Here is a 27,063-nt window from a genome sequence, read left to right on the forward strand (position 1 = left end):
TTTGGCCCCAATTTAGCTCTATAAGCTTTTGTTGTATGTAATTGTTGAATTAAAGGTTAACAGTAAAGTTTGAAAGTGGTATGTTTTGACCTAGAAGGAGACTGGACTTAAGAAGCATCCGACACTGACCTCTTCGTTGCACGTCTAGTTTTGATTCGTGACATGAAGAATAACTACACTGGATGCTGCAGTGCAGCCAACACTGACAGCTCAGTAAACAGAAAATCTACTTTTTACCATCTCCTTCCATTTAGTACAGTGTTTTCACAACTAAATGGTACAACATAGGCAAATATAAAGAATAATGTTGTTAATCAGCTGGCTATTAGTTTAATAGTCTCATTTACTGTGTCTATAAACTTGTCTGACAAGCTAAAACAAATCAGTAAACTGATGCAAAGTGAAGTTATTTGTATATAACATTGGTTAAATGTGTCATAAGTGTATTTATGAAAAGCCAAACTATTTCTACTTTGTTTTTATTCTTGCATGCTGCAGCACTTTATCTTTATCCATTATCTTGCCCATCAAAGTTACTGGACAATGTGTATTGAGTGTTCTTGTCAATATAACTAATCAGACGTTGACTTGCTGTGTAGATTAACCAATCAGATGTTAGCGTTGGTTTAAAGAGTCTCGCTGATTATTTTATTTTGCGAGTTTTGGAACAGGAATCATTTAATACTTACATTCAGAAATAATTGTATTTATATATGATGGATTTCACATTTAAATATTTGGATATGTATTTACTATTACTCTAACATTAAAATGGGTATAAATATAGTTATTCAGACATTTTTTGTTTTCCGGTATTATTTTGATAATGCCACAAGTAAAAAAAAAAAAGTTATTAATTATATAGTGACAATTTAAGAGCTAGATATATCTTTGTTTTTGTCTGTTTTGTTTTTTAAATTTGATTTCTCAGTAATTTGAACAAAAAAAATCTACTTGTGATTTGTTGAGTAGTAAATTATTATTTTAACTATCCAGTACTCTAATCTGACAGTATGTTTTTTTTTTTTTTTCTTCGTCTTATTCTTGGCAGCCATGAATGTTGTTCAATCATTTCCAAAATAAACCATCAGTTAAAATTTCAGGTTTATGGTTTTAATCTATTAACTTCCAGTTTTTTTTTTCCCAATTTAAAATGGTATCTTAAATCACAAAAAGACATTTTAGTTGTTTTTAAGCTAAAAGGCTCAACGATTATAAACAGCTTTATTTGTTTTCAAATGTTAGACTTGTGATCAAGATGATGAGGAGGTGGAGATCGCTGTGGACAACGCAGCCTTCATGGACGAGTTCTTCTCTCAGGTCAGGTTTTACGCTCTCGGTTGTTGTCGTGCAGGGACCTAACCTCTCTTACATATTTTTTAAAATTTTGTTAATTGTGACTCGTCTGTTTGCAGATTGAAGACATCAGGAACAGTATTGATAAAATTGACGAGAACGTGGCTGAAGTCAGAAAGCTTTACTCGGTCATCCTGTCGGCTCCCACGTCGGATCAGAGTGAGACATCTCACCTTTCACTGATTTACTGTATTTGTCTGCCCTGTTTTTTTTTTGTTTGTTTGTTTTTTTATACAAGCTGTTTGAACCTGGTTCACAAAAATAAGGTTACTGTAGTTTTTTTCCGATTTGTGGTTTTTGTTCTGAATTGAACTCTGTTACAATCTGAGCAGAAGGTGACAGAATATGGAATATTTCAGAAAATATCAAGCATTTTCATTTTCTCTGCATACATAATCTTTAAAAAAAAAAACTTCATTTCTATCTGAACAGCCCTGGTTTAAGACTAATTTTTTCTTCCCTTCAGAAACGCAGGATGACTTGGAATCAATCACCAATGACATAAAGAAGATGGCCAACAATGCAAGAAACAAACTCAAGAGTAAGTCTGGCAGTGACAATCGCACTTTCTCTCGTCACAATGAGTCAAACCTTTCCTGATTTTTATCCAAAATGTTGGATGACGTGTTTATGACGTGAATTTGAACGTTGCTTTTTTTTCCAGCCATTGAGAGAAATCTGGAGTCGGAGCAGCAGCAGGAGAGGGTGTCGGCTGATATGCGGATACGTAAATCGCAGGTAAATTGTGCACAGGATGAAGAATTTTCAGACTTAAAATAGTTACTTATAAAGCTTTTAAATAGGGCTTTTTAAATTCAAATTAAATTGTTTCATAGGGTTTAGTTTAGTCAAATATTCCAGCATATAAAGGTAGACTCCCACCCCCTGAAAAGTAAACAATGTGCAGCTGTTTCCAGGATGTTGAGAAAGGTTTGTGATCATAATTTGCATCTATTCTGTCCTCCCAGCATGCAGTGCTGTCCAGGAAGTTTGTTGAGGTCATGACAAAGTATAATGAAGCGCAGGTGGACTTCCGGGAGAGGAGTAAAGGACGTATCCAGAGACAACTTGAGATAAGTAAGTTACACCTAGATGTGCAGAAAAAAAAGTGTAGAATAATCCCATAATAATCTGTGTTTTTCACTTTGCTCTGTCCAGCTGGACAAGCGAAGACGGACGAAGAGCTGGAGGAGATGTTGGAAAGTGGAAATGCTGCCGTTTTCACTGCTGGGGTGAGTGTGTCTTGTGTGTAAATGAGCAATTATGGCCACTGTTTTAACACCTTTCTATTGTCATGTGATTAAACTGCAAATAAAATTGGTTTTGCAGTTTAAAAAAAAAAAAAGAAGCCAATTATTTGCTAATTTTTAGGTTTCTGATGTTTGGATAAAAGGAACTTTGTCTTTCTTGTTCAGATTCTAGAAAATATTTTCTACTCAAAATATGTTTATTTAAGAGATCATAATGCCGAGCTGGATGATGTTTTACATATTTAATAACCACATCGTAAAGATTCGAGAAAAGGAGTCATGCTGGTTTATGCCGTCTCAGCAAACAGATGAAACAGCGGTTTCTAGGGAGGCTTCTAGAAGGAAACGGAGTGACCGGGAACACCGAATCACGCAGCTTCGACTGCATGTGTCACTGATAAAATGAGAACATGTTGCACTTCAGCTTCTGTTCAAGCTTTTTGATAAAGAGGAGCTTGTTTTCGGCTCGACTGAGGAGGAATTTCTTGTTCAAGGACACAGAGTTCAGTTTAGGCTTCCCTGATGTGCAAAGACTGGGACAAACCACACCTAAATTATTACTATATCTTATTCCTATAATGTAAATGCACACCTGAGGTTCTCAGTAATTCATATGAAACTGTCAAACAATTGCAATAACAACAATAACTGGGAAATTACAGGAACTTTTTAGGATCTTAAAAAGCAACACAAGAACTGTTATGCTTATCAATTTAAAACATTTGGAAATTTATTTTGATATTGACATTCAAGAAAAAAAAAAAACTTGGATTCACACTTGATGACTAGATGTTGATGTTTTATTTGCTGTCTGTTTTGAGCCTGCGTGGTAACAGTGAACTGCTCGTCTTTGCAGATTGTGGACTCTGGGATCTCAAAACAGGCTCTGAGTGAGATTGAATCCAGGCATAAAGACATCGTCCGTCTGGAAAGTAGCATCAAAGAGCTGCACGACATGTTTGTAGACATCGCCATGCTGGTGGAGAGCCAGGTACTCTCCTCTGGATATCACCTTCTTGTCGTTTCATTCAAATCCATCCATCCGTTCTTTCAGCTCATCTTTACCGTGTCTTAGGAATCAGTCATGTCTGTCTCTGTGTTTTTCTCTTTCTTCCTCTGCTGTTCTATGACTGTCGTTCTGCATCCGTCTGTCTGTCTTTTTTCCAGCTCCATGCTTTTCTTACACCTGTCCTCCGCCACCACCGCCTTCATCTCATTCCCTCTATGGAACCTTAATAAATGTAGTAAGATATGAACCAAGCATCATTCACACCTATTTCATCACAGACAAGGTTTTAAGACATTTAGCAACTATCATAATTAAACTACTAGAGTATGACCAACTGTTTTGTGCTGCTTACACCGCCATGCTTTCTGAGGGAAATGCTTGTTTGAGGTAAGCACTCTTTGTGTTGCTTATGTTTTTTCCCCTTTTATTTATGTTCACTTTTGGAATTTGAAAAGATTTTGCTCTCAAATAAATAAATAGCCGACATTACCACTTGCTTCTAAAGGGATATGAACTTAAAATCCCCAATAAATACTTTGAATTACTTCAGTTTCAATTAAATTTCAAATAGTACTATGCAGTCCCCTTAATTTGATGTGTTTCCTTTAGAAAAAGCCATTTAAAGAAACCAGTAAGCTGCATTGAGTCACTTGCTTTGCAGCAAACCGTCCCTCCTGAGCCAACATGTAGCGACGGAGGACGGTTGATTGCGTAACATCATTCATTTGGCATGCATGTGGTAACAGTGAAAATGAAAGACTCTTTAGATGCCATCACTACCACATTCAGATCCATCCACCTCAGTATTACTTCCTGATTTTTTTTTTCTATGCAGATTGGCAATCAGATGAGTAGGAATGTAGCTTATGAAACTGGTGTGTAATCACACTTTACAAAGTTAGAATGTTTTTTTTTTTCTAAAAGTAGCAGAGAGCATAATGCATAATAAATACAACAGTAATATTTATTTTGCTTGTATTTTATTGACATATTAATTCTTCTAAGCAGCACATGCAGAATTTGATCTTCATTACATTGAGCTTTTTTTGTCATCTAAATAAAAGACAAGGTTGTGAATTAACCTTGTCTCAATGACATGATGCACTTAGAAAATGTTTAATTACCACCTTTTGCTGCAAAAGGTGGTGATTTTACTTTTGGAAGCTCTCATTGTTTGCTATAAATTGAATTGGAAAAAAAAGAATTACCTGATTTCAATCTGCAGTGCATCACTAAAGATCCATCCAACGCATTAATTATACCTTTCAAGTTATAAGTAATCGTTTTCATAAAAGGAATAAATTCGTTGGAGTTAATGAGCTCGATCCGCCTCGCACTGAGGCAGTTATTTGTACGAGTATAATGAGTTTTACAGGCTTTTATCTGCCATGATGTCGGTTATTTTTAAATCCTGATGCTTCCTGCAGAAATTCAATCTTTAACAGAAATGTTTTTTTTTTTTGCTGTTCTCTTCACAACAGCAGTGTTTAAAAACTCTTTGCCTCTCTCTGTGCTTGTGCATGCACACACACATACCTGCTGCCAGTTTTGAGCAAGCTCTTCATCGGTGGCAACATGTTTTAGCTCGCTCTTGAAGAGGAGATGTTTCAAGTTTGAGATTAGACTGCTGGCGATTTCAGCTGTAGTCTTTCACATCTGTACTTGGGCATATGCAGCATGATCTTGCTTTACAGAACTCTAAAAACATTTTGATCTTTCATCACAAAAAAAGAACAAAAAAAAAGAACAAAAAAAAACTGAAGCCTCACAGTTTGCAAAACACAGACGTGTCAATGCCAAAACTTGTGACCACACGTTTGCTTGATAGATATTAAAATGCATGTTCCTGTGTTTTTTTGTTTTTGTTTTGTTTTTCTCAGGGGGAAATAGTAGACAACATAGAGCAGAATGTATCCCAGTCGGTGGATCACATTATTCAAGCGAAGGAGCAGACCAAAAAAGCTGTAAGGTACCAGACCAAGGCCCGCAAGGTAAAAAAGTGTTTTGCAATGTATCGCACAAATATGACCTCTTCCTGTTGCTGCTTCTTTTTTTTTTTTTTTTAAATTTCAGTCACTCTGGCACTTTTGCCCAGTTTAGCACATTTCATCCACTTTGCATGCCCTGCATATCGCTCTTCTAATCGCCTCACTGCCATTACTACTTACACACAACCGTTAGAATAATGTGTAAGCTCTCTGCATGCTTCCTCCTCTCTGCCGTCACTCGTTTCCGTCTGCTGCCGCCTCTGGCTGCGTGCCCGTCAGGGCGGGATGATTGACAGGATTGAGAGCAACATGGACCAGTCGGTGGGCTTTGTGGAGAGAGCTGTTGCAGATACTAAGAAAGCTGCCAAGTTCCAGCAAGAGGCTCGCCGTGTGAGTGGCTGTGGTCAAGAACTGCAACTCCGGCTTCCTAAAAGCACCCGAAACATTTGAGCTTATTAACGAGAGGCGTCGACTTGTTAAAAAACGTCAAATAAAAGCATTCGATCTCCACGAGCATCAAAGTAAAATAGTATATTTCAAATCTGCATCAAAACGTCATGGTAACCGGTTTCTGGCCCTCATATCTAGCAAACTTTACTGTCAGCAAGAAGATATTTTAAGTTTATAAGGTGTATTTTATGTTTATTTGCAAAACTAGAGATTGAATTAAAAGTGCACCCATTGCATGTGAAACATAAACTTTCCTTAATCAAGTTATCTTCATATTGAAATCGAGCTGCAGCTGCATAAAAATATTTTTGTCTAGTTTATTTATCAGTTTTTTCTTATAATAAAACTGCATTAGATTAGCATGCTGTTTATTTCAGTCGTATACCAACGTTAATGAGCAGCACAACTAAACCTAGAAGCTCTGACTGAAAAAATCAGTTTGATGTAGTTTAGTTTTACTAGTGTTGAACCTTTATTTCTTTTTAAATTAAACAGTTTTCTACAGTTGCTAAAATCGTACATCAATTTCCACAAATAAACTATTTTCCAAATTGTCAGCCATTTATTTCTGTTCATTAATAAAACAACTCATTTCAATCAGTAGAGGCATCTTAAAAAATAAGTGTATCGACTTTTCAAACACCAGTTAAATCTGATATGATTCCCAGACTAAAGCAAATATAGATGATTAAGAAATTAAGTTAGTACCACTAAACTACAAGAAACTACCTGTTGACTAAATGAACACCTCAGTGCTTTTGGGAAGCCACATTAATTTCATGAGTGAGATCTGTGACGACCCCTGACCCTCCTCTGTGATTTATTACCAACTCTGTGGATCCCTGTGATAAAACTGCTGCTGTGACCCGTCCTCCACCCATGACCAGAACCAAGACGATCCTCCTCCCACCCACTGAAACACACACTGCCACTCACACACACACTGCTTGGTTTATCTTTTCTCTTTTTCCCGCCTTTTCGTTTTTAACCTTGCTGATGTTTTTGAATGTGACTAAAGTGCTTGTCTGTTGATGCTGAAGATATTGTTTGCTTTTACCAGCACAAGCATTCGTGTAGGTGAAAATAACTGTACAGATTTTTTTTTTTCGCAACGTCCAGCTACGTGGCGATTTGTCTGCTTTTTTTTTTGTTTGTTTTTAAGTAATTTTCCAACTGAGATTTGGATCTGATCAGAATGTGTGTACTTGGTTATTCCCAACAGAAAACTGTGATTATAGTGGTTGTTGTGGTGATCTTACTGGCATTGCTAGCTCTCATAATTGGGCTGGCAGTGGGATTGAAAAAATGAGGAACTGTTTGACTAAAAGAAGAGATGTTGGTGAGTAATTTTGGAGAAAATCTTCAGTGTAGTGCTGTAACAAGTGGGAATGAAGCATGCTTTGGCAAAGCGGTTTCTTTTAGACTTGAATGAGTGTGTTTTCCGTCTGTCCTGGGAGCTCATTTGTTGTGTGTGTGTGTGTGTGTGTGTGTGTGTGTGTGTGTGTGTTGGCATTTCTGGACTCTGTCAAATAACTTGGTGTTAGTGGTGAGTTGGTTTGATCTGCGGGGGATTTAAACGCTCCTGCTCTCTGTCACTAACTCTCCCGTCGTCGTGTCTCTGTCTCTCCCCTTCTGTAGAAGATGATCTTCATCGGTGTGTGCTGTGCTGTGGTTGTAGTCGTCATCCTCATTATCATCCTCACTCAGACACTATGATAGGACCGCCGGACCCCTACCATCGCCGTCATGTGTTTTCTTCACCCAGATCGTCCATTTTGTTTCATCATCTGCTCAAAAAATCACCTGATGCAAATTCCTGTGTAGGGATCAGTGCTGCTGGTGTTTAAAAAAAAAAAGGGGAAGATGATCTTTTGCGACTTCTTCAGTTCCGGACAATCTACGGATGCTCTGATGAGGAAATGAGAACTGAAATGCGGCTCAGTACCTGCTTACACCTCTGTGGAAGCAACAAAAAGGGAACTGGGAAAATAACTGACTGTTTCCTCATCACTCCTCCATCTCCGAACAACTCATTGTTTTTAACATTTGATGCCAAAATGGCACCCCTGTGTGTGTTTGTCCTAAGCTCTTCTTTAAACCATGCAGGAGCAAACACACACACGCACATACAAACCCCAGATCCACTCTTCTTGCCTTAATGAGCCTTGACACATATTACTACTTTAAAAGCTACTGAATGTTTGCTCCTCCAGGTTATGGTTGTTTTAAGAGAGTTCCAGCACTTTCACTGTTAAAAATATTGAATTAAGCTACGGTTTACGTAATTATGTTGTAAATAATAGAAGTCATGTTTGTGCACTGTTGACAGTCTTGTAAGAAAATGTTCCTTTTTCAGATATGAAGGACGACATATTTCAGCAACATTTGAAAGAAAAGGGCAACAAGTAATCCATTGTCTTGAGATGGTGCCTTAAATTTAATCTTGGCAGATAGAGTGTAATAGAAACTGTTAATGTGCTACCAAAGAGTTTGCAGAGACTAGAATTAACACTAGTAAATATTTTTTTTGATTTAACAAGTTTTTACATATAAAAGGGACAACTAAATCATGAGGAAAGTAACAACTCCTTTTAGGTGTATTAAGTGATTGTTTCCACCGTAAACGTACGGCTAAGCTACCAGTTTATGAAGTGTATCCATTCATTTTCCTCTTAGAATGATGTGCAGAGCCATTTTTTCTTCATGTTTATAAAATTATTTTGTCACCAGATAATTTACAAAACACTTTGATGATCATTTTTATTTATATATGCATGAATTGAAATGAAAAGGTAACATCATGGAGCTTCTATTTTAATTTAAAATATTGTATAATGCGGTGAACTTCATAAGCTGGTAGTTAAGTTGAATGTTTATTGGTCACCATTATTTTTCTCTGTAGATAATATTCCAGACTGACAGTTTACAAAACATTACATTGGCTTTAGGACTTACAGTAAAGAAGGTGGTTGTGTGCATATGAAGGCGAGATGTCATTTCAGTCAGTCAACAGGAGCCAAAGCATTTTTTTTTACAAGATTCTGTGTCTTTACACTTTCAGGAAATACTTGAAATCAGCGTCCAGCATGATTTTTTTGTGGCCATGCAGGTCACCGAAGGAAGAGCGGGGAAAATTAAAGCTTGTTGCACATTTCTTATGTCAAATATTTCAAAAGAATTAAAGATTTGTTAGTTTTTTTCTTAAGTCTGACTGTTTGTGCTGCTGTTTCTGAGTCTCAACCTAAAATATACAATGAGTAGTCAGACATATATTGGGATTTCATATAAGAATTCAAGTCAAAGTAAAACATATTTGTAAAACTAAAGCAAAATAGTGCATGATTTAAAAAAAAAAAAAAAACCTGGAAACTATGATTTGCATTTATTTTCAACCTCCCAGAATCAACACAGTAAGTATTTGAAGATATGTTTCTACCAGCTTTGCACATCTACAGACTATAATTTTTGTTCATTCTTTACAAAATATATCAACCTTGTTTAGGATTTAGGTCTTGGCTTTGACAAGGCCAGTCTGACACAGATATGCTCTGATCAAAACCACTTCCCTTGTAGCTGTGGCTCGGTGTTCAGAGTAGATTTCCTGCTGGTAGGAGAAGCTCCGCTCCAGTTTCAAATCTTTTGCAGCATCTAACTTTATATTTTATAACCTCCATCTTTCCATGAACTTTGACCAGCTTCTGATAATTGTTGATGCCACCAATCTTAATCACCACGCAGTTTTGACCAAAAGTTTGGCCTTAAAGTTTCAGTATTCCTAGACTGTCAGTTAAACTCGGTGGCTATTTTGTGGAAGGTTTGCACTTGTGCTATTCTTATAATTTATTTAATGATGGATTGTGCAATGCTGTCGGCCTTCATATTACACACAGGTGACCTCTGTTGGTTTATTCGAGAAGGCAACTGGTTGCAGTTTTTTAAGGGCTTAAGACTTTTGTTTTGTAAAAAAATAAAGTATACTCTTCGTTTGCATTTGTGCACCACTCTGTGTTGATTCACCACGTGAAATCCCAATAAATTGCACTGAAGCTTGTTGATAAAATTTTGAAACGCTAACAGGACGTGAATACTTCTGCAAGCCACTGTAGCTGCATGTGAATAGTTTTGATGACTGTGTTGTGGAGAAGATGTGTGAAAGTGTTTTCTCTTGACCGCTGTGTTAAAGTACAGTTTTCAAAGACTTGATATGCGGAAGTGAAGGTAAGTTGCACCACCTATCTTCTATAGCATACAGATACACACATCGTAATCTGGCCCTTTCTTCCCCTTTGCTGCATCATTTCCTCTAACCAACTCCCCTAGATATGCAAACACTTGTATTTTGTTTCTTCTTTAACTTTCTTGTGTGTATTGTAACTCTCCAGAAAAAGATGATGATTACATTGTGCTGTGCCATCATTGGGATCGTTGGGTTCTCCTATCTCTACAGTTTCTTCTCATAAAAGATTTTGTGCAGGTGAAACATCAGTCTGTGATCATTTTTACTTTTTACATGGTGCTTTGAATGTTTAACCTCTCTTCTTCTGTCTTTGTGTTCTTCCTAGGAATAGAGATCTCCAGGAGAAAACCTTTTTTTTTCCTGTGGTTCTTACCCAGTTTCTGTCATTTAAATTTGTAGATTAAATTTAAGCCACTCTCAAATAAAAAAAACCCACTGCTTTCTTACCCTTTCTCCCTTCCCCTCCGAGTCTCAATTGAATGTCTGTTCTTGCTGTATAAAGTGTTTGAAAACGTGTTATGTGTGGATTTTTCTCAGTCTGCCTCCACTTAGACAGATGGCTCAACATGTGACTGTTAATCTTCACGCATCGCTCTGTTCAGCTTTAGTCCAGCGCCTCCTGGTGGTTCTCTGAACAAATAACCATTGTGAACATTGTATTTATGAAGAAGTGACTGGGAATGTCATCTAAACTTTACAAAATTTTGGGTTTTCTCTGCCTACACTATAAAATGTTTGAAGCAGATCTGCGTTATTATATCATTTGTGTGTTATAAATGTGATTTTTGTGTGTATGAGTCCATACTGCTTAAAAAAAGCTTGTTAACTCTATAAAGCCTGTTATGTAATAAAAGGAAATCTACAGTGAACCAAGAACCGTGCATGCCTCAGTCCTTCAGTGAATCATTTGCATCAGCTGACCATACGTGCGGAAGGGAAAAAAAAAATATTATATATATATATATATATATATATATATATATATATATATATATATACTTGTAGCATTGATCATTTGTGCAGATCTGGTCCAGCTGATGCTCTGTTGTTTGGCCTCCGGTGAGCCTTCTGACCTAATTTCATCCCCCATCTCGCCGCTGCTCAGAGGCCCCGCCCATCTGCTCGACCTGGAGCGGGGTGCGTTCGTTTTACTCATCCGGATTTGGAGGATAAACTGGAAGGGTCAAAATTATTAAAAAATGTTAAATGTCCTTTTTCAGAGAATAAAAAAGACAAACTTTTTTAAAAAGTAAATGCAAAAGAGTACTCAGGGTTGCTTTGTGAATTTCATAAGTGAGAGTCCTAACTATTTATATTAAACAGTAAATTTGGAATAAAATTTAAAGGTTTGATTCTGTAATCTTCAGAAATACAGACGATGTAATGATTTACTCATTCATAAAAGAGCGTCCAATATTAAAAGATCATGCAAGGAGATTAAAACTGTGATTTTTTTTTTTTTGGCAAATTCTATGATTATTTTTCCACCATTTTTCAGAGTAATATTTCAGTCATGTAAATCTCGAAATATTTCCGATATCAAACTGATTTCTGAACGTTTTTTTTTAAAAATATAATGTGTTTGTATACATTTATTCATTTATTTTAATCTACTTTCTTTGTATTTTGTTAATATATTTTTTCAGTAAATTACATTATGCGTTTTGACGCAGCTAATTTCTCAGATTAAAACTATCGTTAGAAAATAACAATTTTTAAGTCTGTATTGTTTTCATTACATCCACCATTATTAAAAATGTTTTATGATGGTTAGATTTTTAAATTTAGTATTTTAATTTGCTGTAAATCGAAACTCGTCAAATGATATATAGTTTTTGTTTGTTTTTCTTTCTTTTGTTTGTTACTTTCTAATCAAAATTACTGTCGAATCTGATCCGGACGTCAATGAAACAAAGTAACCTATCCGTCAGCCGGTGAATAAATAAAACACTCCTGTATGTTAATGTATTGTAATAGCTTTTTAAATAGCACCTGCTGTGTCCAATGACGGAAGCTCATGCTAATCTCCAGTCTGGTGGTGAACAGGGAAGGGGGCGGGGATTAAATCTTTTCCTTTTTGTGTGTGTGTGCGTGAGTGTTTGTGTGTGTTTTCTAACCAGCTGAAAATGGCGGCGGCCCGGACCGTCGATAGCTCCTAACTTTTATCGCACAATAACAAACACCTCAAAAATACTGGGCTTTTTTCCACATAACATGGGGAGAAACCGTATCCAGAGGCTACAGACGCGTTAGTCGGGACACATTACTTCCACCACACCGTCTTAGCGGAGTTTAAACATAAAGGTAATGATGAAAAGCTCCCAACTACCGTAGACGGGCTAGCGACAACTAGCTAGTTAGCATCATTTATAGCCGACGACCTAAGAACTGTATTGTCAGCAAAGCTAGTTTGCCCGCTCAGCTGACGTTTGGTTTTAGCGACACATATTAGTTCATTAACTATGTTGCTGTCAGTTTCGACCCTTAGCAATTTGAAAAATAAGAATATATTGTAGACAAAACCAATCGTGTGATGCTAGCTTTAGCTCGCTGGCTAAGGCAATAGTAGCAGGCTAGAACTAGCAGTGAGCCCCGGCTCAAATAGAAGACTATTAGTTTTAAAGAAATATGTGACATTATAGCAATGCCTTTGAGCGTTTAGTTTGCCCGTTTTAGAGATTTAACTTTATTCCTCTTTTGCAGACTATGGAGGATCCTCACACACGGTACAGCAAACGACTGGTAAGTAACTTAGCCAAGATGCTACCTCTCCTAAACACTTTAGTTGTTTATAATACGTCTAAGATGCATTTGCTGCCCTGCATATATATATGTAGCCGTATTCTGCTAGTAATTGTGAAACCTTTGTGTGGTGTGTTTGAATGAAACGACCGGCTTCTTTTGTGCAACTGACTCCAAGCAGAAGCCTCTCTGTTTTGGTTGTAATGAACTTGTTTAAAGACCCTGGGTTCAATAGAAGGTCAAGTTCACCATCTACCCTCATAGCGTTTGTTCAGCGACCTTGTTTCACCCTTTTTACAACCCTTTTTTCTTTCAGATTTAAAGCAATAAGAGTCCACCTGGACAATATATTTAAAAATATTTATCTTAATAGTTTCTGGACGGGGGGTTATTAAACATCATTTTAGAAAGCTTGGAAATATAGGGTTTTTTTCTGTTGACTCACTTGTTCAATTTCTCAAAGAGTTTAATGTAATTGCAAGTTAAATTGATGAATAACACTTCTTCCTGTTTGTTCCCTTTCTAAATTTTAGCATAATTAGGCAGTTCTGGTTTGATTGCATTGTATGTTGACAGTTTCTAAGAGTGGGGAATGCTCTTCATTCTTAAAGCAAATTTAAGCTTAAATAATAGTTTATTTGGTGTGAGAAAAGCACATATTTGGGAAGGGGGGTGGAGGGATTTAATCCATCTGTCTGGCCAAACAGTGCTTCATGTGGGAGGGGGGCTCGAAGGGGGCAGTGTGTAGAAGATTAACTCCTGCCATTGTATTATGGTAATTCTTTGTGTGCAACATGAAGTGATGCCGCAGCTGGTTGAGTGATCTCAGGCGAATTGATTTTTCGTCTTCATCTAGAATTACAGTCCAAGACTAATCATGATTTTAGAGAAGATCAAAAACAAGCTTTATCCAGTATCTTTGCATGTGCTGTAAGTAGGTACGCTGCTATCGGTTTGTCTGTGCTTGATGTTTTTGCTAGAAATACAGGATCAAGCTTGTTCTGACAGTGAGTTATGGTTTCCTTTAAGGGATGAGCTGCATACTCAGATTTTGGCCAACTTTGTGTTTGGGTTTTTGATGACAGAAGCACCTTGGAGAAGCATACATGGAGAAAAATGTATGCTGCGGGTTCACTGGCAGAGGGAGTAGTTTTGAACTCAAAAGAAAATAAAAAGCTTAAAAGGATATACCCATTTATGAATTAAAGTGGATGTTATCTGTTTTTACAAAAATAAGTCAAAGAACTTGTTGTTGATGCATTTATAGAATGAAAATTGATCTAGTTCATAGTTTTACAGTGTTTCATGAACAGGACGAAGAGTTGCTGTTTTTTTGTGTTTAATATAATTTCACCTGCCAATTAAAAGTAAATTTGTTGATTCTCGTCAATTAGTTGTCGCACCTTATGCTTTTGCTTTAATTGTTGCCTAAAAATATTTTTATTTGCTATTGTGATTTTCTGTTTAAAGAATTCCTGGTGATTAACAAACTCAAACCATAATTGGTCGTTTTCTTTTCATACTTGTTAACAAATCAAAGTGGAAACGTTGCTTTGATGAAACCATGTCTGAAATGTTTCTCAACCAAACTGTCAAGATTTTTATGTCCAAGTTCAAGCTGCTTTACTAAAGCCCAGATGGTCGGGTTTCAATTAAAAAAATTGTGACAGTCTTTTTGTCCAAGTTCTTGAATTTAATCATAACAATTGTGAAAAAGTGAGGTGCCTTTTAGCTTTTTTATGTTGCTGTAAAGTAACAAATGTGGCCTTTGTGCTGAATAAATGAGCTGCTGAAGATTAATTAAGAATTTATTCCAGCCACATAAAACACAACATTCTTCATAAAATACTTTACTGCTATATCCATCACATTTAAGCCAGACATGTTTTGTGCTCTTGTGTTGCAATCTTTTCTTTACAAGTCTCACTGGAGATTGAAAGGCTAAATTTATTCACGAAGTCCAGCTGCTGAAGCCATTCTCTTGTTTAACCTACACACTCAATATTGGTATAATTTTAGTTTTCTTTTAATTATTGCTCTTTCAAATGAAGTTGTTAGTTTTAACCTTCAGTTCTTCTAAAAGGTTTGCTAATGCACCTATTTAAAGGATGTATATAAACACTGTTCTAATCTTTTCCATTATCCTTGTATTCATTTGAAATTAACTTGACTTTCCTTTTGTGTTTGAGATCTTTCATGCTGTTTTCCAAATTAGTTTTTTCAGAACAAGTGATAAAATAGTCTTTTATCCCAGTTGCGGTTTGGAGCACAGCTTTTTTAATTAGCATCTTATTTGCTCATGCGGCTGTTTTCTGTTTTACATTAGTTGCTGTGGCGCTGATTTGTCAAGGAATTTGGAAAATGATCATTTTTAGCCCAGAAAGTGTCTGTTAAATGATTTATAGGAACTTGTAGTTCAGTGTTGGTGTGAATTATATTTAAATGTCATTCACAAGGTCTCCAGAGTTGCTCCTTTGCTCCGTTTTGTTTTTCCGTCTGCTCAAAATAAGTTACTTTAAGAAATCCTGGGGCACTTTAGACTTTAAAAAATCCAACTTGCTCTTTCACAGAATCACATGATTGATAATTGAATGAGCTGAGATCTATCACAACATAACAGCGTTTATTGGAAACAATCACCAAGATGACAGGAGGGAAAAGGGAAGTGAGAAAAGTGTCATCAAAGAATTTAAAAATAATTCGGGGCACAAAAGAAAACAAGAGAACATCTGGAGCTAAATTCTCCATCCCTTTCCCCCACCTACACATTAAACTGTTGCTGATATTGTAGTCACTCAAATCGGTTCTGACTTTTAAAATCCACTTTTCCTCCTCAGCGGACGGCTCCGCGAAGGCAGTACCAGGATGATGGAATCTCAGATGATGAGATCGAAGGCAAACGAACCTTTGACCTGGATGAGAAGCTGCAGTGTGAGAGGTTTGGCAGTGATCTCGTCAAACACATGGAGGGTAAAGGTGAGATGCCCGCATGTAAATGAAATGGATCCACTCAGGATGTGTAAAGGCAGTGCAATTATTTTTAAGTCAGTTTGTTCTGTACTTGTAGGCGAAACTTACAAACACAGGAGTGTGTCCTGTTTGTTAAATCATTTTCTTTGCTTTTTCCATCTCCTTGATAGATTTTACATATGAATATATACAGAGAGAAGGGCTCAGGGACCCCATTATTTTTAAGACAACCGATGGGCTCGGTATACAGTAAGTCGGTGTATTTATCTTTCATCTCATAATATCATTTAAAGAGAATTAGAAAAATTAAAAAAACGACTCTGTCTTACAGAATGCCAGACCCAGATTTCAGTGTGAGTGATGTCAAGTTATTTGTCGGTAAGTTCTTGAATTCTGTATTCTGTTTGTATATTTGACCGTTTTCTCTTAGGCTTGTTGCTCGTCTTTAGGATCAACTATTTTAAAATGTTGGAAAGCTAAATGTCATCAATTCTTCCTGAAAAAAGACAAATTGAGCTCAATTTTTATGTCTAACGTTTTATTTACTACAATTTAAAAGTTTATACAACACCTTTTTTAAAACATATGTCACAAATTTAATTGCTATTTAATTATTTTAGCTTAGTGTATTTTAGGCTGCTGAAGTTTCCCTCCTTCTCAAAACTGAAGTTATTCCAGGGCTGAATTTTAGCTTCGTTTATGGAGGTGTCATTTGCTGAACTCTTGTCAACTGACCTGCAGGCAGTCGACGGATTGTAGATGTTATGGATGTGAATACCCAAAAGGGAATTGAGATGTCTATGGCTCAGTGGCGACGCTACTACGAGACGCCGCCATCGGAAAGGGAGAAACTCTACAATGTGATCAGCCTGGAGTTCAGCCACACCAGGCTGGAGAACCTGGTCAAACGACCAGCATCAGTAAGGACCAAAGTCATTTCACACTTTAGATCTTTACACATATTTACAGTTGCATAACAAAGAACTTAACATATTTTTGACTTTTTGACTGTTTGACAAGGCCATGGCAACACTTACTAGATTGCGTTTTATTTGCAAAAAGAAATCCTGTTGGCTGGCAGTGGTAGAAATAAGTGTGAAGACACATTGGCATCATCTTCTTCTCTCCTCTGTCCAGGTGGACCTTATTGACTGGGTGGACAACATGTGGCCTCGTCATCTGAAGGAGAGACAGAGAGACTCCACTAATGCCATTATAGACATGCATTATCCCAAAGTACAGAAGTGAGTAAACCACCTGGATATTTGATTCACTTCAGTTAAAGTTCTCTACTGAACATTTCTAGTGCATAAATGCTTAAGAAAAGTTGCTTCATTGTTTTCTGAAACTGGCTGTGTTTGTTTCTCAGGTACTGTCTCATGAGTGTGCAGGGCTGCTTCACAGACTTCCACATTGACTTTGGGGGAACTTCAGTCTGGTACCACATTCTGCGAGGGGCAAAGGTCAGTTTTGGCATATTGCTGTATAAAAGAAGAAAGCTTTTGCTGTATTTGATCATAGGCCAATTTTTCTTAACATCACCTTTCATTTCCTGTTGGTTGAAATTAAAATGAAAATTTGGTTCCAAATTCATTTTGTGACCTCTGTATACCTGCCTTTGTTGAACGTTTTGCTAAGCTGGAATATTTTTGAGATGGAGACGGTTTTTAAGGCTTGATGATTAAGACATGATTAAGTTTAATCTGTTTTGGGAGATAATATTTAAGATGATTCAAACTCTGTATTTATCATCTATGAACATTTTCATATTCTTGCAGGTGTTTTGGTTGATTCCACCAACGCCTCAGAACCTGGACATGTATGAGAACTGGGTTTTATCGGGAAAGCAGGGCGACATCTTCTTGGGAGACAAGTGTTACGACTGCCAGAGGATAGAGCTCCAGCAGGGCAACACCTTCATAATCCCGTCAGGTCTGTTACGCCAATAACGACGGTCAAGCAAACACATCTGCTTCTTCTTATTGAACATGAGAGGGTAAAACAAGGAGTTTTACCCTGGTTAGATAAAAGTGGAAGAAGAACGCACTTGATCGTCACATTTATTGTGAATGTTTTGTGTGCTGCAGGGTGGATCCATGCTGTGTACACTCCAGAAGATACTTTAGTGTTCGGGGGGAACTTTCTCCACAGCTTTAACATCCCCATGCAGCTCAACATCTACAATATTGAAGACCGCACACGGGTGAGAAACAAATCATACCTAAGCTCATCAGATAGTGTTTTTTTTTTATACCATTATTATAATGCAAGGCAAAGTTTCAGTAGGTGTATAATAAGCGATTACACAACTGTACCAAAAGAGTGATTCTTTGCACATGATTCACAGTTTCCCCACTGAAGGTCTTAAATCTTTATTTACAGCAGTTGGTGTGTTTTGTTGAGTAAATCTTTGTACATACATACCATTGCGTAATGCAAGACTTAACTTGTGGCGATGTTGCAATTGAACTTCTGATCTACTGCCTGGGATGCAAGAGAAGATTTCAACCAATCGTTCTTAAAATAGAAAAAGGTATTTGTTGCTGATAATTGGATGACAGTAGAAACTATTTCTGCACATAGGAATATGTAAGAAGCTTGCTGACAAATGGCAACAGTTGTTATCGTATTAGCTTTGAATTGCTGGTAGAAGTACACACCTTTCAGGACCTGTTGGTCATGGCTCAGGGAAAGCTGATGGGAGCTTAAGGGCGTCTCAACACCTGATAGCCTGGAAGACTTTACCCAGAATGCCTTGTGCTATAGTCATTTCTGCTTTTGGAGCGGTCTCGGCTTCACTTTGGCATTCACATATGTATTCTAACCGCACCAGAGTTCAACTGAACCAAGGTTGTAGGCAGATCAGATTTCTCTTTTTTGTTGTTGCTCGATTACGCATTTACGCCTCCCCAAACGAACCAGGGTTTGATTAAAACAGACCAAATAGGACTGGTGTGAATGCACCCTTATTGAAAATCTTGTCTTCAGTTACATCATAAATATCTAAATAAATTTTATGAAAATAAACAAAAGTAATGATGAGGTGAGCTGAATTATTTAAAAATATGTACATATTTCTGTCATCGTTGTTTAGGTGCCAGCAAAGTTCCGGTACCCGTTTTATTATGAGATGTGCTGGTACGTCGTAGAGAGATACCTCTTCTGTCTCACCAACATCTCCCACCTCACCCCGGAGTTCCAGAAATACTCGCTCGGCATTGGTAAGAATGAATGAAAACAAAGTTTTCCTTTTGTGTTTTTCTAGTTTTCAAGCTCCCACACGGGATCGGGTAGAAACAATTTCGTCTTTGATTTCTTTTTCAGGACTGACTCGAGCAGATGTCGGAAGTAACGATCCCCCCATTAACGGCACCAACGGGGTCGACGGTGAGGATGAAGAAAAGCCGAAGGTAGAAGAGATCAAGGAAGAGGAGGGCGATGAAGAGCTTGAAAACAAAATAGGAACGACTCGGCCTGTGCTGACGCCTTTCGAACTGGAGGGATTGTGGAACCTTTTAGGGAAGCTGGAGGAGCTGCCAGCCCATAAAAAGTGCGTCCCTGCAGGAATCAGAAATGCTGCAGCGCTGCTGGAGGACATGAGGGTGGGTAGCTGTACATTTCTTGAATGTGATATCATTCTACAAAGCTTAAATGTTTTCCATCTTACCTGGTTGTGTCCAGGCTGTTCTAAGGGAGCGAGCCGGTGACGACATCAAACTATCCTGCACTGGAGAGCCGATCGTCAAGTGGCCTGAAAGGGTGAGTTACGGATATTTAATATATCTATTTTGTTTTAACACTGTGATATTAAAAGCTCAATTCATGTTAATATTCTCTCATTACTAACATGTTTCTCCAACCGTCTTCTTCTGCTGTGGTGTAGCCGTCATGGTACCAGCCCCCAACACCCCCAGCACCTGTTATTTATCGTCCCCGCCTGGGTCCGTCTCTGCACAAATCTAAGCGGTCTACCAAACACACTTCCATTTCGGCGCTGCGGCGCCGGCGGGTGAGATGCAAGCGATGCTCCGCCTGCTGCAGGAAGGAGTGCGGGGACTGCCAGTACTGTCACGACATGAGAAAATTTGGTGGTCCTGGACGCATGAAAAAGAGCTGCGTTATGAGGCAATGTCTAATGGTGAGATGACAGGCAAACTGATGGAGTGCTATGAAAACGATGTTAAAACTAAATAATATTGCAGGTCTTTCAAAAGGTAACGTTTAGCTTAAAATTCTGTTAAATGATGCCAAAAATATTCTTTAGATTCTAAAGAATACGAGACTGGTAGCTTGAGGTTCTCTGACAAAATTGAGATTTTACTTTTTTTTCTTTAATATAAAAAAGATTCTTAGCAGCTTTTTATATTTTTTGTGATCTTCTGTATGAGAGCAGAAGTTTTTTATAATTTTTTTTTTTTTTGCAGCCTGCTTTGCCAAACACAGCCCGATGTGCCGTTTGTGGAGAAGGAGAGTTTGACGAATCAGATCCCAGCACGTACTCTTTAATGGAGTGCACCGCCTGCTCGCAGATCGTACATCGTCAGTGTGTTAAGGTGAGTCTTTTCTGCAGGCGTAGAAGCAGATACAATGAAACGGAGAGGGTTAAATAAAGATTAAACATTAAATCAGTTGCTACATGCCTTTCAGCACTGGGGCAGGTGCTTCGTATTACTTCATTCATAAATGTCATTGTTTTGGTTTGGGATTCACTGATCAACCTTCGACTTGTTACTATATGCATTACCGTGTTGGTGACTGGTGTCATACTAAGCCTAAGATGCATTTCTTTGCTAGATTTGGTCGTGTTTGTGTCTGAGCTTTAGCGTTTCCGTTTCAGGAACCCGGTGAGGGGAAGATCAACAAGGACCTGCCCAGCTGCTGGGAGTGTCCCAGATGTTACCAAGGGAATGACTCCGACTCAGAGGTACAAGATTTCTGCTTCTGTTTCTTGGTGTTTCATTGTATTAGAAACTATTTTTTTTCCAACCAGTTAAAATATAACATCCGGTTTATCGATGTTCAGTCTTCCAGTGAGGAGGAGAGTGAGGACTCGGAGGGCTCCACATTCATGCCACAGTCTAAACGTTCGTATCAGGATGACGTTTGCGAGGAAGGTCCGAGTCGAGGGAAACGAAGCCGACTGCATGGCCGACAAACGGCGCCGCCTCCCTCCCAAAAGCTGCTGCTACAGCATCAACAGAGTCGCAAACGAGAGAGTGCACTGGAGCACAGACTTAAGAAAAGGGTAGATATGATGCACTTGAAGAGTGTTTACTATTTAATATTTTACTTGTTGAAAGAAGGTTGTAGAAAAAAAATTCAATGTTTCTTAATTTTTCACCTTCCAGATAAAAATGGAGAGGAGCAAACTTTTAAGAGTAAGAAACTTTTGCTGTTTTGCAGTTTATAATATTGTGCTTAAGCCTGCGGTGTCCAAAGTGTGGTCCAGGGGCCATTTGTAGCCCCTCAACTGATTGCCCATAATTTCATATTAAAGATGATACAAATCCCCCAGCCTCCAGCACAGGTGTTTGATGCAAACCTTGTGTTTTTAATTACAAAGTTTTTATCACAAAGTAAAATCTTCTTCCAATAGAAAATATTGGAAACGACACCAATCATTTAAATTTGCTTTAAATGATTTAATAAACTTTTAATTAGTTTATTAAACCTGGCTAAATCCAGCTGGTGTTTTCAAAGAAACGATTACCTAAATACTGACTACATTTCTCAAAATTGACAAAATTTTAATATCTTTATATTTTTGAATTGATGTCTTGAAAAGTTGCAAAATGCATTTTAATAAGGCAAACCTGAAAAACTATTTAGGTTTTATGCAGAATAATTTATGACTATTTTATTTTTTTAAACTATTGCATTCTTAGCTTTTTGTTGATGAGGTAAAATAAACTTCTTTGGCCCTCAGATCCTTTTAATTTGCTGATTTTGTGACAAAAACTCTGGACACCCCTGACTCTAATCATTCCATGCTTTTGTTTTGCATTCAGATTTGACTGATTGAAATTAGTGTTTAAAAAATGTCTTATCCTTGTTTATCTTTTTTCCCCCAAAGAAACAGGCGTGTTTAGATCGCTCTCCCCGGTTCCTGAGCTCCAGGATGATTTCTCGCTTGCACTCTCCAGTCAACAGACTGTCTCAGGGCCAAATCCGGGGCTCTGGTTGGGCAACTGGTTCGTCTCACAGCAGCATTCTGGGAGGTAATGGATCGTTTGGGCAGCAGAAGTCCTCCCACGGCCTGGTGCTTCATCCCAAAGGAGAGCCCCGCAGGGGGCACGGAAGAGGTGTGAGGCTGCGAGGAGGAGGAGCGGGACGCGGCATCAGAGGTGGAGGGAGACACCACAAGCCGGAGGAGGACAGCGAGGACAGCAGCAGCAGCAGCACCAACAGCAGCAGCAGCGAGGAAGACGACGAGGAGGAGGAGGAGGAGATGGAGGAAGAGGAGATCGGGCTGAACAACGGGAGGGTGGGGGATAAAGAGAACCGGCCGCAGTCGAGGCGAGGGCAGCCCGCCACAGAACAGGACGAGTGTGGAAGTGGACTGGGCAACCAAAACGGAGGAGAAAAGGATGACGAAGAGGAGGAAACGGAGTACGACATTCCAAAAGGGGACAAAGACGGCTCGTTCATTAAAGTGACGCTTCAAAAGCCGCCCAGAGCAAAACAGGACTCCTCAGCGATCGTCCCGAAATTAGAGGCCATCGCCCCTCAAACTGCAGCTTCTGCAGCAGCCAACCAGAGCAAAGCCCTCCACAGACCCCCCATCAGAAATCGAGGGCCTTGTCCGGACCGAAACACAAACCGGGTGACGCCGCCGCGCACTCGGAGCAGACACACAGACTCTCATTCTTCCAACCCGGACAGGCTGGAAGCATCAAAACAAACGAGATCGACCAGACCAGCTAAACTTAGCAACGGCGCTTCCTCCTCTTCATCGACTGAGCTTCATCATCTCAGAGTCCCCCTCTCCGCCCTGCAGGAAGGAGGGGGGGACGCGGACAGGGAGAGCTGCGGGGGCGGGCCGACCTGTGAGAGGGAGGTCTGGGTCTCCGTCTTTCGCTACTTGAACCGAACGGATCTGTGTGTCTGCATGGCGGTCTGCAAGAACTGGTACAAATGGTAAGACCTGTTCACACAGTTATTGTAGATCCGATTAACAGTTTGACTAGTTTCACCTCCTTTCATTTTCTCTCACTTAAACTCGTTTTTTGCTTTTCTGGCCAACTTGTCATGTAAATACCAGAGTCTATTCTGGTCTAATTTAAATTTGCAGACACGAGCTACAGAACGATGAGTCGCTCACAATTTGGTTTCATTCATCAGTGAGAAGTCAAGTCGACTTCTACTTATGAGGAGTTTTAACAATAAGCTACAGAAGGTTTCACCCTAAAGTGTGAACTTCAGATTCTCCGTTTCACATTTATCCCAGATTCTTACTCATCTGGTCAATATTTCACATGCTAACGTTTATTAAAATCTTTTCTGAGTTTGATAATTAACGGGCAACAAAATGCAGTTTGGGTGTCAAAACAAAGGCTGTAAGTAATTTCTCTCTTACACCCCTTTGTACTCTTATTGCTCCCCCATGATTTGTTTTTTTGAAACATAATTTTAGGCTTGAACCAATGAAAATTAGTACATTTTTCTTGGCAGTGAAATATTGCCTTTATTTATAGAGATAACCATAAAAGTACTTTGTTTCATATTCATAGGTAAATTAGTATTTTCAGAAAACTATTTCTTTTTCCTGTGTAATCTAGTTTACATTTAGGAAATCTGACAGATTATGACCTCTGATCAAATTACATTGAGCAACTTTCAGCTGTTTGATATTTATAGGAGTAGTGAGGTGACAAAAGCAGTACCTAAGAACATTTCACTTAACTTGCCTCCAATGTGTAAGGATGATATAGTTGAGGAAAAAAAGTTCTGCCACTTGTTTTCACAGATTTTACTTCACCTCTGTGGACAAAAGCTATAAATGGTGGCTGGGATTTAAACAGTTAAAATCCAAGAGACTTATCTGTAAAAACTGAAAGTATACATTTTGCAATCTGCCTTTCAGTCATAGTTAATCTCTGATTCTGTTTTACAAACAAACTTGAAATTTAAGGCAAATATGCTCTTAAATTTCATCTTTGCCTGATTTTATGAATTTAGTCGTGGGACATTTCCCCTCTTGGAAGGACTGTGGGTTTAGCCGCTGAAATAAGCCGCCTGACAGAAATGTTTTATTGAGTTATTTTTGTCTGTAGGTGTTTAGATAAAAGGCTCTGGGCCCGAATTGACCTGAGCATCAAGCGCACTGTGACCCCTCAGGCCCTCACAGGCATCATAAAGAGACAACCCGTCACACTCGACCTCTCCTGGACGAACATCTCCAAAAAACAGCTCAACTGGCTGATTGGCCGCCTGCCTGGTACGACTCAAGCACAAGCCTCTTGTTCGACTCCTCGTTTTGATTGTGTCCTATTTAGTAGTGCCACAGTATGAAAACAAATGCGACCCGTTATCCATTTTGCAGGACTAAAGGACTTGATGCTGTCCGGTTGTTCCTGGTCGTCGATTTCAGCTCTCTGCTCCACCGGCTGTCCTCTCCTTCGCTCTCTGGACCTGCGAAACGCGTACGGCGTCAAAGACGCACAGATCAGGGAATTGGTCATACCTCCAGGTAAGCAGAAGAGCCGCCTCAGACTGCAGGTGTACATCACAAGACCTGCCTGACAAAATATTAATATAAAGTTGATGTAGACCTGGGCGACGGAACAAATTTTAACAGACACCAAAATTTGACGATGTTGATGATTTTACCCATGTCAGTATTTAAAAAAATGAAAAGAAAAGTTGTCTTTCTTTGGGTCTGTATTGGAAGGCTATGCTCATGTCCCTTTAAGACGCTGCTCTGTGTACAGCCTGTCGTCTTTAGACTCCACCCCATACAGACTGCAACAAGAAGTAAAGTAGATGGGGAGGTTAAGAAAATGAACATTTCAGAGCTGGTCGAGAAGCAGCTCATTACCCCTTAAAAGCGTCAACATTTTGAACATTTTGGGTTCTGCGAGGACATTAGAACGTTACTAAATACTTCTAAATTTGTTCATTTCTGCTTATTTGTTCTATAACTTTTAAGTGCACGTTTACTTCATTTATTTGCAGATTGTTTTTTTTTTCCAAACCCCAATAAAGTGGCAGTAAAAATACTTGGTCCAGGAGAGTATTGATTTTAGGCCACAACACCATAACTTCTCCAACTTTTTTTCTCCACTTGCTTCCACCAGGCTGTGACAACCGCAGCCAGCTGAGGAGCATGCAGTGCTTGCGGCTTGCAGGTCTGGACATCAGCGACCCCACTCTGCGGCTGGTGATCCGCCACATGCCCCATTTAACTAAACTGGATCTGTCCCACTGCAACAGCCTCACCGACCACTCCATCAACCTGCTGACCGCGGTCGGCTCGTCCACCCGGAACACGCTGACCGAGCTCAACCTAGGAGGTGAGCGATGCCGAGAGCGGGACGGACATCTCGGTTTGCATTTCCTCGTGTTTAACCTTTGCCTTCGTTTCTCTTCAGGCTGCAGCAAACTGACTGACGCGTGTTTGAAATATCTGCGCCGCCTGTCGTGCATCTCTCTGCTCGACCTGCGAGGCTGCAAAGGAGTCTCCAGAAAGGCCTGCGAGGCCTTCATCTCTGAGCTGTCGGTCAACACACTCTACTGCCTATCAGATGAGAAACTGATCCAGCGGATATCCTAGTCGCCTGCCTTCTCTCTGCGCTTTAGTGATTTGAGATGCAAAAAGCAGAGGGCGCGTCTCCGGACCCGTCTCTACAGGGAAACTGAACTGCAGGAGGGGTGGGGTCTGAACTGGAGCGCTTGCTTGCTTCACTGGTGGTTGGTAAAGGGAGGTGTTAAAGCAAGATCAATACGTCTTACTTTTATTTTTGTTTTTTTCTGTGTACCTACAGAGACGCTCAGGAGCCTTTTTGCTGTTCATTTTAGACATAACTTTTGGAAAGAGCATATAATTTTTCATTAACTGGAATGGGAGACTGATCAACTAGCTCAGTTTGTCCTGTGGATGGCCGCCTCGACTTTTTTTTTTTCTTTTTTTGTGAAAAAAGTACCAGTGTTGGCTCTCATCACAAACTCTTGCCTTTCAGAATTAGCAAAGACTTTGAGTTGCATCCGTGGGATATAAATAATTGATCCATTATGCTAATCTATCATAAAATCTTATTTTCATTGTGACAAAACAGAATCGCTTTGACTTCAACTACATTTGGGTGCTTCTAGTAGATTTTTTTTTTTCTTGTCTGGGTTAAATTGTCAACATTTGCTTTATGCACAACAGCTATGCTTGGAGATTTTTATTTTTATTTTTTATCTAGACATAAGCAAAATCATCAGACTACTGGGATGGCCTGTGTTTACCATTGTACATCCAGCTTTGTAATTAAAAGACTTATTGCAGCAGTTGTTAGGGGTATACATTGTTGTAAAGCTCGAGAAGGTACAAAGACTGTGTGAGTAGGCAATCAACATAGTAACAAGACCTCACCCCGCCGATGGGGCAGGTTGTAATAAGTGTAGGGGAAAAGCCAAGGATACACTGGCAGATAAATGGTGCATTTCCAAACAGCAGTTCAACTTCAGGTGCTATTATTTTGAAACACGTATTGGTTTGTTTTTTTTGTACAGACGTTGAAAGCAAAAAATATTGTAGATGAAACTGCTCCCCGCCCCTCTTTGATACAATTTTCTTTTTTTTAATGGATTGGGGGGAGAGGGGGAAGTAGTCACATTTGTTCACTCGTCTCTGTCTGCGTGGAGATGCAAGATTTTATTTGGAGAATTTCCTCATTTGTTTTTGTTTCCTTTAAGTGTTAAAACTGAAACAAAGCTCTCCTCCCGGACTGCTCCCCTGGCCATATCCCTAAGAATGAATATAATTATATAAATATTTACTTTTGTGTAAATGTGTATTTTTTGTTTCTGTTTTTTGTTTTTGGCTTCCTCTTTTAGATTATAAACGGATCGTGTAGC

General features: G+C 38.9%; 2 protein-coding genes across 3 annotated transcripts; both read left to right on the forward strand.

The window, feature by feature from the left end:
• Positions 1-1,245: 1,245 nt before the first annotated feature.
• Positions 1,246-9,259, forward strand: LOC106942324 (syntaxin-3-like; the record flags this gene model as incomplete). The annotated part of the gene is made up of 9 exons (XM_015025582.1): positions 1,246-1,320; positions 1,416-1,515; positions 1,823-1,897; positions 2,021-2,094; positions 2,325-2,433; positions 2,515-2,588; positions 3,463-3,597; positions 5,496-5,606; positions 7,692-9,259. Coding segments are annotated over 9 exons (831 nt in total), but the record flags the coding sequence as incomplete, so codon positions are not given.
• A 3,115-nt stretch (positions 9,260-12,374) lies between these two features.
• On the forward strand, positions 12,375-26,178 carry LOC106942325 (lysine-specific demethylase 2A). Of its 2 annotated transcripts, none has more exons than XM_015025583.1 (23): positions 12,375-12,594; positions 12,994-13,032; positions 15,870-16,008; positions 16,173-16,251; positions 16,334-16,380; positions 16,744-16,922; positions 17,140-17,246; positions 17,372-17,465; positions 17,781-17,934; positions 18,090-18,205; positions 19,097-19,223; positions 19,327-19,604; positions 19,684-19,761; positions 19,886-20,140; positions 20,427-20,555; positions 20,840-20,926; positions 21,026-21,247; positions 21,351-21,380; positions 22,076-23,139; positions 24,276-24,439; positions 24,545-24,691; positions 25,299-25,514; positions 25,593-26,178. In XM_015025583.1, the coding sequence occupies exons 2-23, from the start codon at positions 12,997-12,999 to the stop codon at positions 25,772-25,774; spliced, it is 3,930 nt and encodes a 1,309-aa protein (XP_014881069.1). In that variant the 5' UTR covers positions 12,375-12,594; positions 12,994-12,996; the 3' UTR covers positions 25,775-26,178. The 2 variants fall into 2 exon arrangements, with proteins under 2 accessions (XP_014881069.1, XP_014881070.1); XM_015025584.1 differs by having other exon boundaries at positions 22,082-23,139.
• The last annotated feature ends 885 nt before the right edge of the window (positions 26,179-27,063 follow it).

This window comes from Poecilia latipinna, unplaced genomic scaffold, assembly GCF_001443285.1.
Source record: "Poecilia latipinna isolate Pla-1442-1.1 unplaced genomic scaffold, P_latipinna-1.0 Scaffold4191, whole genome shotgun sequence".
NCBI lineage: Eukaryota > Metazoa > Chordata > Actinopteri > Cyprinodontiformes > Poeciliidae > Poecilia > Poecilia latipinna.